The 16,562-nt window shown below is 37.8% G+C and overlaps 2 protein-coding genes across 6 annotated transcripts in view; both read right to left on the minus strand.

The window, feature by feature from the left end:
* fam13b (family with sequence similarity 13 member B) overlaps positions 1–6,659 on the minus strand; it is a 61,021-nt gene extending 54,362 nt beyond the window's left edge. For 2 of the 5 annotated variants that reach the window (XM_088009352.1, XM_088009351.1), the window contains exon 1: positions 6,433–6,659. The gene's annotated coding sequence lies outside the window, so the exon portion shown is untranslated. The remainder of the gene's footprint in view (positions 1–6,432) is intronic. The other 3 variants (XM_015004929.2, XM_088009354.1, XM_088009353.1) reach the window with 2 other exon arrangements.
* Positions 6,660–8,698: 2,039 nt separating this feature from the next.
* On the minus strand, positions 8,699–16,359 carry cxcl14 (chemokine (C-X-C motif) ligand 14). Its single transcript, XM_015004946.2, has 4 exons — positions 16,068–16,359; positions 14,563–14,668; positions 10,494–10,607; positions 8,699–9,865 (listed from the first exon to the last, which is right to left on the minus strand). Exons 1-4 carry the CDS (start codon positions 16,129–16,131, stop codon positions 9,850–9,852), a joined length of 300 nt encoding a protein of 99 aa, XP_014860432.1. The 5' UTR covers positions 16,132–16,359; the 3' UTR covers positions 8,699–9,849.
* Between the last annotated feature and the right edge of the window lie 203 nt (positions 16,360–16,562).

Below are 16,562 nucleotides of genomic sequence, written 5' to 3' on the forward strand. Positions count from 1 at the left end.
GTGTGCGGCTTAGTGATATAAATGACATTCTTTATACGAGTAAAGAAGCACATTACAAATGGGAATATTTTTCAGGAGCCGTTTTGGTGTTTGTGGGGCTAAAATGAAGTCATTCGTAATTAAACCAGCTGTATTAATATTGGCCAAACTTTCTAATCAGTGCATTTCTAATTCTAATTACACAAACATCAGCAATTTAATAAAAAGAAACATTTGAGTTTCTAACATCAGTGGAGTTATTTAGATCATCATGTTCTCAAATTTATTATGAAAGAATAAAAATAGAAAACAGTGCAGAACTCTGTAATAAATAGTAATATTTGCAGACCTGATAGAACCAGGCTGAGTTAAAACTGCTGAGGAGCTGACCGAGCAGCATCCTGAAATAAGGAAATACTGAAGCCAGAGCCGAGAGCTCCAGCTGAACAGAAAAACTCTTGTTGTTTCCGTCTGTGTGTGTTGTTGTTGCTGCAAACAATGAATGAAAACACAAGCTGTGAACAGACTGAGCAGCGAGCAAACCATGACGCTGCAGCTTCACCGTCTCACACGGACGACAGGAAGCCGTTTAGTCGCTTTCATTAACACACACACACACACACACACACACACACACACACACACACACACACACACACACACAGCCTGAGAATAAACACATCAGGCTCCATGGTTGCGGATTGTTTGAAACATTCCTCTAACTTTTCAGGACCATGAGAGCCAGAGTTGCGCCGCGGTAATTGATCTGAATACGCAGCGACTCAGATCAAACGTCTCCAGGACCTGAACCTTCGATCTGCTGCCAGAAAGCCGACTTAGCCGCTCGTCACTCTGAGCCCAGTTCAGCCTGATCCATTAGGTCGGGTTGGAATCAGTGTCGGCTCGGGCAACGAGGAAATCAGTCACCAGGAAGAAACAGCAGGCAGCTTTTGCACAGCGCTCAGACTATCCAGTCACACAGAAACCTTGTCCTGGGTTTAAAAATAAAAACACGGCGCAGCGTGTGAGGAAATATTTAATAAAGGGACTTTCCAAAAACAGTCGGAACAAACCGACAACCTGAATGTTTCGGTCTAATTTATAAACATCCTCCTTCAGCTATTCTGGAATAAATTAAAATGCAACAGAAATTTGGATTCCTGTGAGTGTTTGAGAGGAAACTGACAATCACATTAAAAATAAGAAAAATCTTTCCCGCTACATAGTTTACCAAAAATGACACGAATGATGCAAGACTTTTAATCAAATTGTTGAGATAAAACCCAGTTTGTGATAAAACTTTTTTAATAAGTTAAAGCAGTATTAAACGTCTCCAACTCATGAGTTTTAAAGGTAATTCATGTGACGTCTGTAACTGCAGACGCTGAGCGCCTTAAACACGTTCTCACCCAGATTACTCAACCCAGCCATCTGCTAAGGAACCAAGCCGTCAGATGAATCTCACACCAAAACGTAGAGACTCAGGTCTGAGAGGATGCCGATCCAAACCTGCCGTGTTTAAGACAGAAGAAACCTGCTGTTCCACAGAAGAGTTTCTGTCCGTCCTCTGAAAGGTTTAAACTTCGTGGTTTCAAAGCCAGCAGCCCTCCTGGTAAAGAACGTCCTTCAGTTATCAACATATTAACAGCAACTCTGATGATGTTTGCAAACCCAAAGAGCTGTTCTTGGATTTGGAAACTTTAGTTTCAGTTCCAAGAAATCATCAATATCAATTAGAAACATTTGGGATGTTTTGCAATAAACTGCTGAGATTATTATACTATGGTTACTGACACACCGTCACAAAAGCGACTGGACACAAATCAGCGACTTCAAAAAAAGTGACTAGTGACAAATCTAGCAACTTTTCTTTTTAAAGTGAATAGTAAAAAAAAATCTAGTAATTTTTTTCCTAATAAGCAACAAATCTAGCAACTTAAAAAAAAGCAAGTAGTGAAAAATCAGATTTGTTTTTAAAAAAGTGACTAGTGAAAAATAAATTTCTCTGAAAAAAGTGACTAGCAACAATTTCAGCTTAAAAAAGCTTTTAAAAAAATCAACTTTTTTTAAGCAAGACAAATGAAGCGACTTTTTAAACAGAGCGACTAAAGACAGATTTTTCCCTCAGTCAGTGACTCTTGTCCAAAACTGTTTTATTTGAGAAATATTTTTTAAAAAACTAAAAGTTTTGGTCCCAAAACATGAACTTCAGATAATTATCCATGTCTTCCTCTCAATAAGACGATTGTTATTCATGTTTAGGATGAATTATTAAAACAAGCTATGACTCCTGATGTTTCTAAATGGTCCAGCTGGTCCCTTTATTTCTGAGTAAATAAAGCTACTTACTGCCACTGAAGGCTCAGATCAGTAACCGCTCACGGTCTCCAGGACCAAATAAAAATGTCCCAGACAGAATGAGATTCCTTTGTTTCATCGCTGCCTTGAGTCTCAAAAAGCTCACATTCAGGGGAGGAATAGGACATTTAAACCCTTCTTTAATATTTACAGATAAAAATGTCAGAATGTGAGCAAAAGAAGAGTATTTTCTCCTCCAGTGGAAGCCTGCGTTATATCAACACCCTGACAGGCCATCTCCATTTACCCGATCCTTGGGCCCGGTCAGCGCCGCGCGGCGGGAAGCCGCCTCCGGCTGGTTTTGGCAGGATTCTGGATTCCTACAGCTTCTTTCTCAGTATCAAAATATCTCCATCTTTACTGTGGTTCCCATCAGTGGATTTCCATCCGTGGAAATTATTTTTAAAAGATTTCTGGGTAATAAATGTGTAATACTAGATCAATGTTTAACACCTAAAGACAAATGATGCTTTATGGGAATAAAAATGAGGTTACAAAGTTATTTTAGGAGCAGGGTCCAATGTAGCAGACAGGGATTAAATGTGGTGACTTCCTGTTTGGGCCTGTTTATGGGTTAGCTTGAGGCTAAATCAACCACAGATTGACCGACCAACTGTTGGGAACTGCGGCCGGCAGCTGTGGGATTACAGCGCCGGTGCAGTTGTTGTGTTTGCACGCCAGTTTTCCTTCCACATTAAACCATTTCTCATCTTACACGTCTTATCTCACACGGTGGGCGGCTGGAGCTTCCCCACTGAGGCTTTCTGCATACGTGAGATTGTTCACATAAAGGCCAACAGGTTCAACTTAGATACACTCAGAGTGTGAAGGTCAGTCGCTTTAATGGCGCCGCATTTCAAGGGTTACAATACTATCAAACACAAACGCCGGACGGCTTCCTGTAAGCTTTACTGAGCTCTAAATTAAAGACATTTAGGCATTTATTTGATAGAAACTCTTAAACTGGAAGTAAAAAGGTTTATTTTCCAAATCTGATACAAATCTGTTTTATATTTCTGATCGAACATGGAGTTAAAATAATATTTAAACCACTTTATTCTGCTTTTATCTGAACTTCACAGTTTCCAACCTTTAGAAAGAGAGACGAGTGGATATGGAAGTGAAATTCCTGTACAAAAGTCTAAATTTAACAACTTTTTTTGTTATTTTATGCCGATTAGAATTTATAAAACTTATTTTACAGGTACAACTCATTAAATATTTATCTGTGAGAGTTATATAAGACGTGCCGGTGAATTCTCCTTTACTGATGGGCTGGAACTGTTACATGAGCATAAGAAGAAATGATTATAATGTGTTCACATTACGTTTCATAATCATTTCTTCTTATGCTCATGCTCAGGTTCCTCTACATGGAAAAGAGAAAAGGAAAAAGGAAGCAAAATGATGATAAAGGAAAAGAAAAAACTGAACAAAAAACAAGACAGACAAGAAAGACAGAAAATTAGAAAAAAGAAAAAAATTAATAAGGGGAAGAAAGAAAATAAGAATATAAACAAGAACAAAAGAGAAAATAAACAAGCAAAGAAAGAAAAAGTTATCATTTAGACAACAAAATAAATAACATCTGAAATTCCAAATATTCTTTCAGACTTTAATTTGTTTTTCTATTTTTATAGAGCTTTGGAAAATACAGAAATCAAATCCACATTTTTCCAGACGGTTCAGGAATCCTGTTAAAAAATATTCCTGGATCAGCTCCAACATTTATGGTTCAGTTTACAGCTCTGATTAGATATCTGCCATAAAAAGATCATTTCATCTAAAATGCCGTTACCTTTGTGTTCAAGAAAACAGCCTGTAATTATTTACAGCCTCAATTAGTCTGAATATCTTTACTGGACCAACACGAAAACATTCCTGCTGACGTTTTTCCATTTTTCAGCCATGATTTTCCTTCTCCTGATATGATCTACTGCCATCAGCTTCTCATTCTCTAATCACCGGATCGATTAAATCCAGATGAAACGCATTCAGTTGGTCCGTTCTCCTGCTGGCGCTAAGAATAAATGAAGGACGACAAAAAAGAGGCGCACCAATAAAATGTGTTGGATGATAAATCGTCCCAGAAGTTATCGCAGTAAACAATAATATTGTTCTTATGAGACCATTTTCAAGTAATATAATGGAAATGGCATAATAATAAAGCAAGGTCACATTCTCAAAGATCAATAAACTTTAAATGCTAACAAACATTAAACGCTGGAACTGAAAGACATTTTAAATATCCAAGACAAATAAATAAATCAAAAAAACAACAAATAAAATGAATTATGAAGTCCATGTAAACAAAAAAGCACCAGCAAGAAGAGTCTTATCATCCAGATTTTGGTAAAAAGAGACAAAAGACTAAAAAGATAAATGTTGCAAATGGAAATTATTGAGTTTGTTTGAGTTTATTGTGCCATTAACTGAATTTCCAAAATAAATTCTGGCTGTTAGCGTCTTAATTTTAGCATTAGCGTAATTAGCATTACGTAGCACTAAGACAGTCTCTGTGTGTATTCCCTACAGAAGGCAAACCTCACTTTGACTCAAAACATTCAAAAGTTTAAAACTCCAGGATGTTCAATGGGGTGAAGTCTTGAGCACTTTGACAGTTAATCATTCCTGGTTTTCTGTATCCTGACCCCCTGAATGAACCAGACGCGTCTCTGCAGGCCTCAACATGTCCTGACATGTTGCTTACTTCATCAATATGTGGTTTTCCACTAAAATCTCAATAACTGCAATTAATTAATCACAGACTCAGTAATTAACTGGGTCCCACCACTACCTGGAGGACATATTTTACACGAAGAAATCAGACCATTTGGATTAATAAAATGCATATTACAAGTCAGTTATTCTAACCAACAAAAAGGCAAAACAAGGATCAGATCCAAACTTTTAGTCACAAGGGCCAAGATTGTTGAGTCGAAATTACTCAGAGGGGTAAAAATAAAATCAAGCAAATAAAGTATTCCGATTTTTGTTTTTTTCCAAAATGGATATTATAGATCCAGAACTTTCACATTATAGATCCAGAACTTTCACAATAATTAAGGCCATAGTAGATTTAAAAATAGTAATACATTTCTGCCAAAAACTCAGAAAATGAACACTCACAGAAATTTACTAGAAAAAAAGTAAAATTTTAACTCAGAAATTTCCCAGTTTTTTTGTAAAAAATTTCTGAGATTAAGTTTTGGTGGAAATTTACTACTTCCTCAGACAGTCCGAAAACGTCTCTAAAGATTGTCCATGTGTTTTTTGAATCATTTAAAAGTTATTCCGTCAAATCAACCCGTGTGTTACAAAATGTTAACATCACCAGGATAAATGCGGCTTTAAAAACAAACGGATAAAACTATAGATAATTCAGTGGAATCGTGTGTTGCATTAAAAAACAGAATCTGGACGCTTCACATCCAGCGGAGCCGCTCGGAACCAGAACATTCCAGCGCAGACAGCGAAACATCCGTTCAGGAAGCATCTACAGCGGAGATGAAACTCTCCAGAAACGGAACAGAAAACGAAACCAGCAGCTGGTTGCTCCACATATCAGTTTAAATACGACACTTTAAGAATCTTATTACTCAGCATTTTAACACAATCAAACACCTGAGCAAAGACAGGTGATTCTGACCTGCCCTCTGCATCTTCCTCCAATTAAGACACAACAGTTCAGCGGAGAACATCCCACAAAATACCGATAATAACCATGAATATGTGACCCTCAGAGCCTCCTGTTGTTCTGGTCATGATTTCACGTTGTTTTCTTTATTTTCTCTTCCTGTTAGCTTCAAGGAGCCACAGATGTGACAGAACTGCTGCTAGCCGCTAGCGGTTAGCTCCCAGTCAACACAAATAAACGATAGAAACTGTTTAAAACTCAAGAGTCCTTCGGTGTCAGAATTTAAACTGAAGCACAAACATAGCTGGAAAAATATTAAAAACATACAAGAACGTTTTACATATTAAGAAAAAATGGTTTAAGTCACAGTTAGCCTAGCCTGCTAACACCAGTTAGCGCCTGAGATGCTGAGAAGCCGAAGAAGAGCAGTTAGCAGGGAAGCTAATCGGGTTTCTTACCAGGTCAAAACAAACAGCACCGCGGAGCAACACGCATCAATTTCTGCGGTTCTTTATGCGGCTGGCGTCCGAACAGACGGAGACTTCGGCGGGATCAAAGTAGACGACGAAGAAATATAGTCGAGAACATCGCAAAAAAGGATCGAAATTACAGCGGTTCCTGGTTTTCCTTTTTCTGCTCGGACTGGCTGAGATGCCCGTTTGCAAGTCGATGCCTAGAGAGACTCGCCTCCTCTCGCACACACCCTCTGGGGCCGAACCTGCCAAATACTGACCCCGCCCCTCTCACTGAGAGCACGGCGGGAGGCGGCTGCCAAATAATGACCCCGCCTTTGCAGACAGCCGCAGACAGATCATATTTTAATATTTTCACTACAACTATTTTATCGGTGTTTTATTCAAGTGCACTAATCTCTCATGATTCTTCAGAATAGAATAGAATAGATTTGGAGTCATAGGTCAATCTAATGAGATGCTGCCTACATTTACACAGAGCTGTCCAAATAGAGCCATCCCAAGCCTTTTTGCACGTCTGTGTAAAAGTAATGAGCTTAATTGGAATAGTGCCCAGGGCCTCATAAAACCCTGGACCACCCCCGTTGATCAGTACCTTCAAGAAGAGCTCAAACTAATAACTAAAACATAAATATTTGGTTTGAATTAAAACATAAATACATTTTATTGGTTAAATTAATCAAATTCAACTTCCAGAATAAAAGTGTTCAATTTTAGAGTCGTTTTTATTCTATGATAAACGTTTAACTGATTTCATTTTAGGTAATCCACAAATGTACCACATCTCTGTGCATTAGAGGCGTGAATTACATAAAATCAATTAGTTATTATTGCAAAAATGATCAAGAACAGTTTGAATGCAGTTTTTGTTGTTCTACTTTTATTGTACCAAACATTCAAATGTTTGTATGGATTTCCATACAGTTCTTTACTATTTTAAGTCAAAATGTATGTAGAAAAATATGTGAATTATATTAGTACTGTAAAAGCATGTTTTCATTATATAATGCAAACCCTCAGTGTATGACACACTGATGCTCTGTGCTCATTTTTATATAAAAGTCATGCATTAAAATACATGAAATGAGGTTAATTACAAAGGAGGATATTTATAACAGCACTTAAATTACACAATTAGTCATTTCCAGGAGCTTTTTAAGTTTTACATACACACAAATGTAGGACCTGCACATTTTACTGGCGTCATTTTATTCACTTGTCTTTAATTCCCTTCAGAAATATTTCTCTGCTTGTTGGCACATTAATATTCCCGAGACATAAAATGCTTAACAGCGCTCAGTTTTTCATCTCCGTCTTACTGTCCTCATTAGCAGACAGTTTGCACAGTTGCCATGGAGATATCGAGCCAATGAATAATTAATATAACGAAAGTGACAGTCACAAGAAGCGCCGTAGAAATGGTGCCATATGCATGTATGATGTGAAACATTTTATAATAATTAATTAGATTGTTTACATTTATCTTTATTTTCTACCTAGTTCTTGGGTTCATGCATAGAGAATGTTTATCCATGCTTCCCTATCGGTGTGAAACTTTAACTGGAATATTTAATTTTCAGAAAACTGTTTTTTATGATGGTAAATTTAGTAAAGTGCGCCACCTGCTGGAAATACTGTGGTACAGCATTGAAGCAGCCCCTCATTTTGCACAACTCCACATCTTTAATGAGACTTTATGGTTTTATTATTAAAGATTGTAGCGGTTTATTATTTACCTGTAAAATACTAATTACTGTTACATGTCTGATTTATACAGACTTTAAAAAATAGGTGCCACTGTAGGCTCCTCTTATAGATGGCTAATAAATAGTTAATGTTAGTTATTAATTCATCTCTAAACACTTATAAATCATCAATAACTGTTAACTATGCATTAATTAAGGACGAGAAGGAGAAAAGCTGCTGTTTTTTTGCCAAATAGTGAGCCAAGTCTGTTCACCTGTTCTTACACTAAACATTCAAGCCTCCCTTATAAGAATAATGTTATGTTTTATTTCTCCTTCTCATCTTTAATTAATGCATAATGAACAGCTGTTAATGATTTATTAAGTATTTATGGACAATATGTCTATGAACTCTTTATTAGCCATTTATGGCCCAGTGACTGCTGCTGGATGTATATTTGGATTAGTCAGAAAACAATAACTGAACCTTTTCCTGTTTTCCATAAAAAGCTGAACAATGTGTTGCTAAAACCTGATTCTGCATAATCAATCAAAACGTTGCCATGTTCATGCAGCGCCTTGCAATGTTCCTTTATTTAGAGTTTAAACAGGACAGACCAACATACAGTAGTGCATAACTGAAGAGAGAGAAATAATTAAAGATTTTCAATTTTTATTTACAAAGACAAAATCTGAAATGTGTAAAGTTATATTCACCCCCTTTTACCCAGACTGTACTCTAATAAACTGAATATACATCCACACCACACTTTTCAGAAATGATTCATTTTCTTCCACTACTTTGTGTTGGTTTATGATGTTAAACTCCAGATAAAACACATGAAAGTCTGTGGCTTTAATGGAAGGGGCAACAATTCATGAAAAAAATTAAATAATCCCAAATTCACGTCTACATTTCATTTTAGAGCTTCAAGATTTTATTTCACCTCTTCAATGATGAATAATACAGACAGGATGAAGAGGTTTTATCTGCGGTTAAAGGAACAAACCAGTAGAGCGAAGCCTAACTGATGCTTTGAACAAATAGTTATAAAAACAGTTTGTATGAAATAACGCATCACTACACAAATCTTAAACTAACAGACGTATATAACAGGTGTGATCGCATTCTTTATACATTTTGCATTAACTCACATGAAAACAGCTGTCTATGCAGAACGGCACTAACATTGTTTTCACCTACGACCTGCAGATTAAACCAGAGAATATTTTACAAGATGGTGGAAAGTCCACACACACACACACACACACACACACACACACACACACACACACACACACACACACACACACACACACACACACACACACACACACACTCTTCCAGAAAGTCAGTATCTTTTCTAGAAAAAGAATCTAATTTATTTTATTACGGTGAAGAAACGTATCTCCTCACGCTAAATGTGAGGTTCTGGGTTTCCGTGTTTCTTCAGAACCTGAACCGCCTCACGTTGGTAGAATCCTAGGAGGTAAAATAACCGAGACGGTTCCTTAAATAAAACCTGATGAATCCGCCGTGGAGGCCGGGAATGTGAGTGATGGAACTACCTGGAAGGGAGACTAAGACAATCCCGTCAGATTATTTACAGACTACAGATGCATTTTTAACGTTCGCAACAGGTCTCTGGTCATTTCTTCACAGAACAGTTGTGGTTCTGTCCGGGTCTGGATGTGTCTCACTGGATCCTTGTTGTTCTTAGGCTTCGTACACCCTGCAGAGAAAGCAAAGGATGGTCAACAGGGGGCGCCGTTTGTAAAGTTACTGCCAAAATTAACAGCAATAATTTTGGTGCTATAAGAGAAAAAATGGGGGTTTGTTTTTGTAAGTCATATTTTCACCATATTATTCATTCATTTATAAAATGAGGTTTCAAATTTAATACTTAATTAGTAAGCTAAAGATTTAGTTAATCCAGCTCAGCGGTAAATATTTAGCTCAGCAGATTTTTTTCAATCATTTTATTTGTATTGATGATACAATACAATAACTTATAGTTACGGACGTCTTCATGTTAGTCTGTCATGTAACGTCACAAAAAAACCTTTAAAAAAATGTAAAAATTTTCTGTTGGACTAATTTCAGAACAATAACTGATAAAAATGACAATTATTGTGGCTGAAGCCTTTAATTATAACTACACAAGGATATTCACAGATATGTTGAATATTTATTAACTGCAAAAATATTGATTAGATTCTGTCCAATGAATACCATCCATTTCTTACATGCATGTAAAATTATAAATTATAAAATTTTAGATGTAATTTTGCGACAGAAGTGAAAGCCGTCGCTGCTGCTGCAGGCTACAGGCTGCAGGCTACAGGCTGCAGGCTCGCTACCTGTGCTTGTCCTTCCAGATGCGGAACCATTTGACCAGGTTCTTGGTGCTCTGAAGGTTGGGGTGCAGGCAGTACTCCTGACCTTTGAACCGAGAAATGTTCTCCATGGTTACGCTGCAGGGAGGAAGGGAAGGACAGAGACATGTCAGCCTCCTGAAGAGCGGCGCAGGGTTAGGGCCAGGTAGACATCAAACTATGAGAATCATGAATATTATAAAGTTAAGGCATAACAGCAGAAAAAACACATGAAATTTGAAAATAAAATAAACTGATTTGATGAGAAAAAAGCTTGAATATTTATTAAAATCTGACATAATCAGCTCAGCTAGTCGGTGGAAATAGATTCTATTGATTGTTTCAAAGTCCTGATAATAATTACAATTCGATGCTGAGTTTTTAAAAGATTAAATATTTCCTCATTTGTAAAACTTATATAAAAAAGATGCTCAACTTTCTCATTTTAATTTTCAAATATTTTTCAGGTAGGCTCATAAAATTACAACTAAATTCTCTTAATATTACAACTTTATTCTTGTGATATTATTCTTGTGATTAAATCCTTTTCTTAGCCTTTCTGTTGTGAGTTAATAACCTTTAATCAAAACAGAAACATGAAGTAAATCTGCATTTCTTTCTGTTTTCCAGTGTTGGAGTGAAAAATCCCAGGCCGTTGCAGAGAAAACCCGGTCCAGCTGCAGCACTGAGGCGGTTGCGTTACTTTAACCAGATTTCACACAGGAGCTGAAAACACCATTTGAAAGCCATTGAAGCCGTTTGAATGGTTCCACTTGAGGACCACTTGACATGTTTTGCCCCAGATTTCTAGATATTCCTCAACATTCCCACAGTTAAAAGCGCCTCGTCTTCCAGCAGTATTATGGAGCTGACAGCTAAAATGTGACATGGGCTCAGTGAATGCAGCGGTGTGTCTGCAGGCGTCTAATCGGTGGTAATGACGGAGACAGTCGGCCTGCATGTGGTTTATTGAGTCCGACACAGACTGCAGGGCAGAGCCTGAATGCTAAATGACCACAGGATAAAGGAGCCGACTCTCAAAGTCAGAGATGCGGCTGCTGCCCGGCGCTTTCACTGCTGACTGAGGCTTGTTTTATCTGCAGAAACTCTGAGTGACAAGAAGAAAGGAGGGGGACGTGAAGGCTTCAAAACGAGGAGGAAACGGAGAAAACCAGGAGGAATCAGGAGGAACAGGGACATTTGGAGGCGTGTGTGTTTGTGCTTTGGAGTCGCCGCTCAGCATGCCAAGCTGAGCGCCGCGAGCCAAGCGGCCAGAGACTCGCACTCGTTTCTCTGCCTTTCATTCCTCCTGTGGCTTTCCGGAGCCCGCTGAGGCTCATTTTTCAACGGTGGCTCCCATCTCATGCTAATAGAGAGGCCCTGACTGACGGCGGCGTGGCAGGTAGCAAACACCGAAATAATCCTGGAGGGTGGCTCCAAGGGGTTTCAGTGTGATCACAGTCGAATTCTTTAACTGTGTGACAGAAGATAATCCAGCTCCGCACTGATTACATCATTTTAATGGAGTCTTTATGGTTTTCTTCCTGTTATTTTTTTATTTTTTTGCAGAAGAACACATTTATTTATTATTTTTACAGGGATGTGGGGGAATTTTACTTTTATGCCTTCTCTCGCAATACTTTTTTGTACATAAGAACGTAAGCATTCTTGGAGTCTGACTGCAGTTTCATTTAATTAGTAGGATTAACAACAACGCAGAAAAAAAATCTGATTTCAGAAAAAAAATCAGAATTGAGCATCAAGAGCTGCTGTGAGAACGGCGCTTCAACTTCCTGCTGTCACTAATACAAATCGGCTCTTTGGATGAACTTATTACCAACAAACATCCTGCTGCTGTGAAACTAAGGATGAAGAGGCTGGAAAAGAACCACAACTCACTGGAAACTACAGTAGAGTAGAAAATCAACACGAATTATTGAGCAGAGTTAAAATCACGATCTCAGACCTGGTGCTGACGTCACGGACAGCAGCGCTGTCAATAATAGAGCTACTTATGATTTTATTATAAAACAATGGTCAGCTGTCAGAGCTTAGGAATAAATTCAGGAGCAGAATCTCGTTAAAACTGAAAACTTTTGATCATTTTAGATTAAAAAAGCTTATCGTAACGAGATTTATAACCAAAGTAAACTCTCTTTTAAATAAGAAAGGTTGTAAAAGTGAAACAGCAGCACATGTTGGGATTTTATTAGAAACAGGTGAGAATATGAACTCTTTATGACTTTTAAAAGTTATAATCTGCCAGATGAATCTATTTTTATATCTTGTTAAAACCAGAATATTTCTCATAATAATGAGATTTAAAACTCGTCTCATTATAACGAGAAACTTTGTCATTTTAACGAGGTTTGCATCTCATTACAACAAAAACAACTTAATGATTTAAAAAGAAACTTTCTTGTTATGATGAGACATTAAACTAGCATCATTATAAGGAGAAAAGTTTTGCTTCAAAATGAGGTCCTGAATTTATTTCCATCACTGACAGTTAAACATCATTTCCTGCTGAGGAGGTGATTCAATAAGCAATAAGTCAATTAATGATAAATTAAAACAAATTCCATTTCCATTAAATTTATGATTTATCGTTTTTTTCTTTTTTCCAAAAACTGGATATCAAAAGTCGTCAGTCTGGTGTTTTGGTCTCAACTAAACATTTTTGAAGGATAATTTTGCCTAGAGACTAAATAATTTACTTTATTTATGTTTCTGTTGTTTTGTTTATTTATTATGGATATTTAAAAATGTCCCAGTTCCAGTGTTAAATGTTCATTAGAATGTAAAGTTTATTGATCTGTGAAAACAATGTTTATGCATTATTATGCCTTTATTATTATATTGCTAGAATATGGTCTCAAAACAACAACAACATTATTGTTTATTGCAATAATTTCTGGGACAATTTATGACCCAGAATAATTTGTAACTGTGACAGGACCAGAGTGGATATAATTTTAGGTTTTGTACTCAAATTTTCCTGCAGCTGTAGCGACTTGTAAACATCCAAATGAATTAAAAATATGAAAATGTCCTCTGGGTTTTTGTTTGGTTCTCAGTGACCCCATCTGGCGGCCATGTTGGCTGTGTCTCGGTGTGACTGAAACCTGCCAGCAGGGGGCAGCAGAGTTTGTGGCTTCCACTGACAAAACGTCCATCTGCTGATCCTCCAACTTCAGAGACGGTCAAACGTCACTTTTCCATCTCATGTGACATTGTCCACCGCCTGTCCGCAGGCATGTAGGCAGGCCGAGGCACAGCAGTGCATGTTTACTGGTTTCTGTGTTTTTAGTTTATTTCTGTGTTTTTAGCTGGTTTCTGTGTTTTTAGTTTATTTCTGTGTTTTTAGCTGGTTTCTGTGTTTTTAGTTTATTTCTCTGTTTTTAGCTGGTTTCTGTGTTTTTAGTTTATTTCTGTGTTTTTAGTTTATTTCTCTGTTTTTAGCTGGTTTCTGTGTTTTTAGTTTATTTCTGTGTTTTTAGCTGGTTTCTGTGTTTTTAGTTTATTTCTCTGTTTTTAGCTGGTTTCTGTGTTTTTAGTTTATTTCTGTGTTTTTAGCTGGTTTCTGTGTTTTTAGTTTATTTCTCTGTTTTTAGCTGGTTTCTGTGTTTTTAGTTTATTTCTGTGTTTTTAGTTTATTTCTCTGTTTTTAGCTGGTTTCTGTGCAGAACGAGGTTCAGCCTGAGATTGAACATAATAACCGCCTGTTTGCTTCAGCTGTGATTTAACTCAGGTTAATAGTTAGTAGAACCAGTTTTACTCATAAGTAGATCTTTCAGTCCAATGAGAAAAAAAAGTCACTGTGAGCCTGTTTTATATGTCCTTGTGCACAGAATGATATACTGATCTGTTTTCTACAAAAAGAACGACAAAAAAACATAATTTTTAAGACTATAAAATATTTCTGGCCCCGTCTGCTTCCAACTTAATGATTTTGGTTGTTATAGCAAAAGCTTTGGACACCAGATGAAGGAGGCAGGAAGAAGAATAAGAAGAAAGGCTGAAATAGTGGCAGTAAATTTACTAAATAACTCACAATATCATCTTCTCTTGGCAGAAGGGATGTTTGGGTTTGATCTCCAGCTTTTGCACATCTTTATATCTGATCTTTGGTCCTTTTCTGGTGCATCTGCACTTATAGGCTGAGGAGAAATGTAAGACATGTTAGAACGAGTTCTGTTCTCTGCAAACATTTAAACACAGAGACACGTTGACAGAAAAATTAGAGTTTATAAGCTGTTATTGGTTCAGTTCTGCATCCGCTGAGCTGTTTTTATCTATGAAACATTGAGTTTCAGAGGCTCTGACCCAGATAACACGCTGCTACTTATTGACACGTTTCTTGAGTAACTCCACATCCATCTTCCCTCCGGCTCCAGCTGCCTGCCGGTCACGGCTCTGCTGCCGGCCAAGAAAGAGCCGGAGAAAATTGGTTTTGCTGGGCTGTATATCTGGGATGACCCGGATAGTCCAAGGTTTCCCTTCATCCATCACCTGCTATCAGCGCTGACCTCCGGGCCGTTAAATCTGCCAGAAAGCTCAGGCTGCAGAGCTGCACGCTCACACCAGACAATAAATGCCAGAAAACACACACAAGTTAATATTGACTGGAGAGAAGCGGGGACAGAGGGATGTTTAAGTCGCTCCGGAGAAATACGAGTTTACTTTGCTTTAAAAGCTCTGAAAGACGCCAGCTGGAAACAACAAAACCAATCAGAGTAGAAGGAACAGATATTCACTCCTACTCTGCCTCAAATTATTCTTGTAAGCTGGGTAAGAATCTAAAATGTTTTCAGGTTAATTTCATCCAACTTCTCAAAAAATAATCTTAAAATGTTCTCCAAATACCAGTAATACTAGATTAGCTGCAGAGATAAAGATATTTTTAAATTCTAACAGACACATGCTCCTTCATTTATCAGGTTTGTGACGGCAACAAATGTTTCTGGATGATAAATTGTCTCAAAAGTTATTGCAATAAACAAAAATATTCTTGTATTGAAACCATTTTCAGGTCACATAAGGCAGGAGCATATCCTCAAAGATCAATAAACAAAATGCTATTGAAGATTTAAACACTGGAACTGGAGGACATTTTAAATATCCAAAATAAATCAACAGAACAGAAACAACAAATAAAATGAATTATTTAGTCTCTGTTAGCAAAATTATCCTTCAAAAAATGTCCAGTTGAGGCCAAAACACCAGACTGAAGGATTTTATCATCCAGTTTTTGGTAGAAAGAGAAAAGCGATAAATGGAAATTATTGAGCTAGTTTTAATTTATCATGTGATTAACTGATTATTGCCTATTGAGAGACATGATCTGATCGGATTCCTGCGTGCAGCAGGTGTTACTGTCAGCCTAAAGCCTGCAGTCCGCTCAGAAACGCTGAACTTGATTCTGGATTCCAGTGAAGGCTGGAATTTTCTCTAGATTTCCTTCCAGGAACACAGAGTCAAGTAAACAGAGCAGGAAACTGTTACATCACCACAGTTTGGGCGCCAAGCCGACATTTTTTCAACAAATGAAGGTTTTACCTTCTGCGCTCAGGAAGTGCAGGATGACCACCAGCAGCAGTAGCACCACTTTGCACCGATGCATGGCTTAAAATACTGTTTCTTAAAAAAAGAAGTTCCACAAACGGGATTCCTCAGCGGTCAGGAGAAAATGCGAACTGGACGGATTGTTGGTGGCTGCAGATTAAGTCCACTTGCAGGAAGGGAAGGTTTTTTCTCGGTCTGTTTGGAGTCGCTTTGAACTCCGTCTGTGCGTCTTGCGCGCTTTGGATGCGTCTCCAACTCTCCTGGCGCTCCGTCTGGAGGGCTGAGCCAGCTTTAAAAAGCTCCACGCTGCCTCTGCTCATTAATATGCACGGCCAGGCAGCGAATCAAACACTTGTGGCCTGCGAGGAGAGGAGGTCTGGAGCCGGGAGGGAGGGCGAGCGGAGCCGGGCTCAGATCATGAATGTTCTCTCTGCTGGCTGGAAAATAACCTAAAACCTCCGAATCAGAGGTTATTTATATACGTTCACA

This window comes from Poecilia mexicana, unplaced genomic scaffold, assembly GCF_051168715.1.
Source record: "Poecilia mexicana isolate PSO_F unplaced genomic scaffold, ASM5116871v1 scaffold_10, whole genome shotgun sequence".
Taxonomy (NCBI): Eukaryota; Metazoa; Chordata; class Actinopteri; order Cyprinodontiformes; family Poeciliidae; genus Poecilia; species Poecilia mexicana.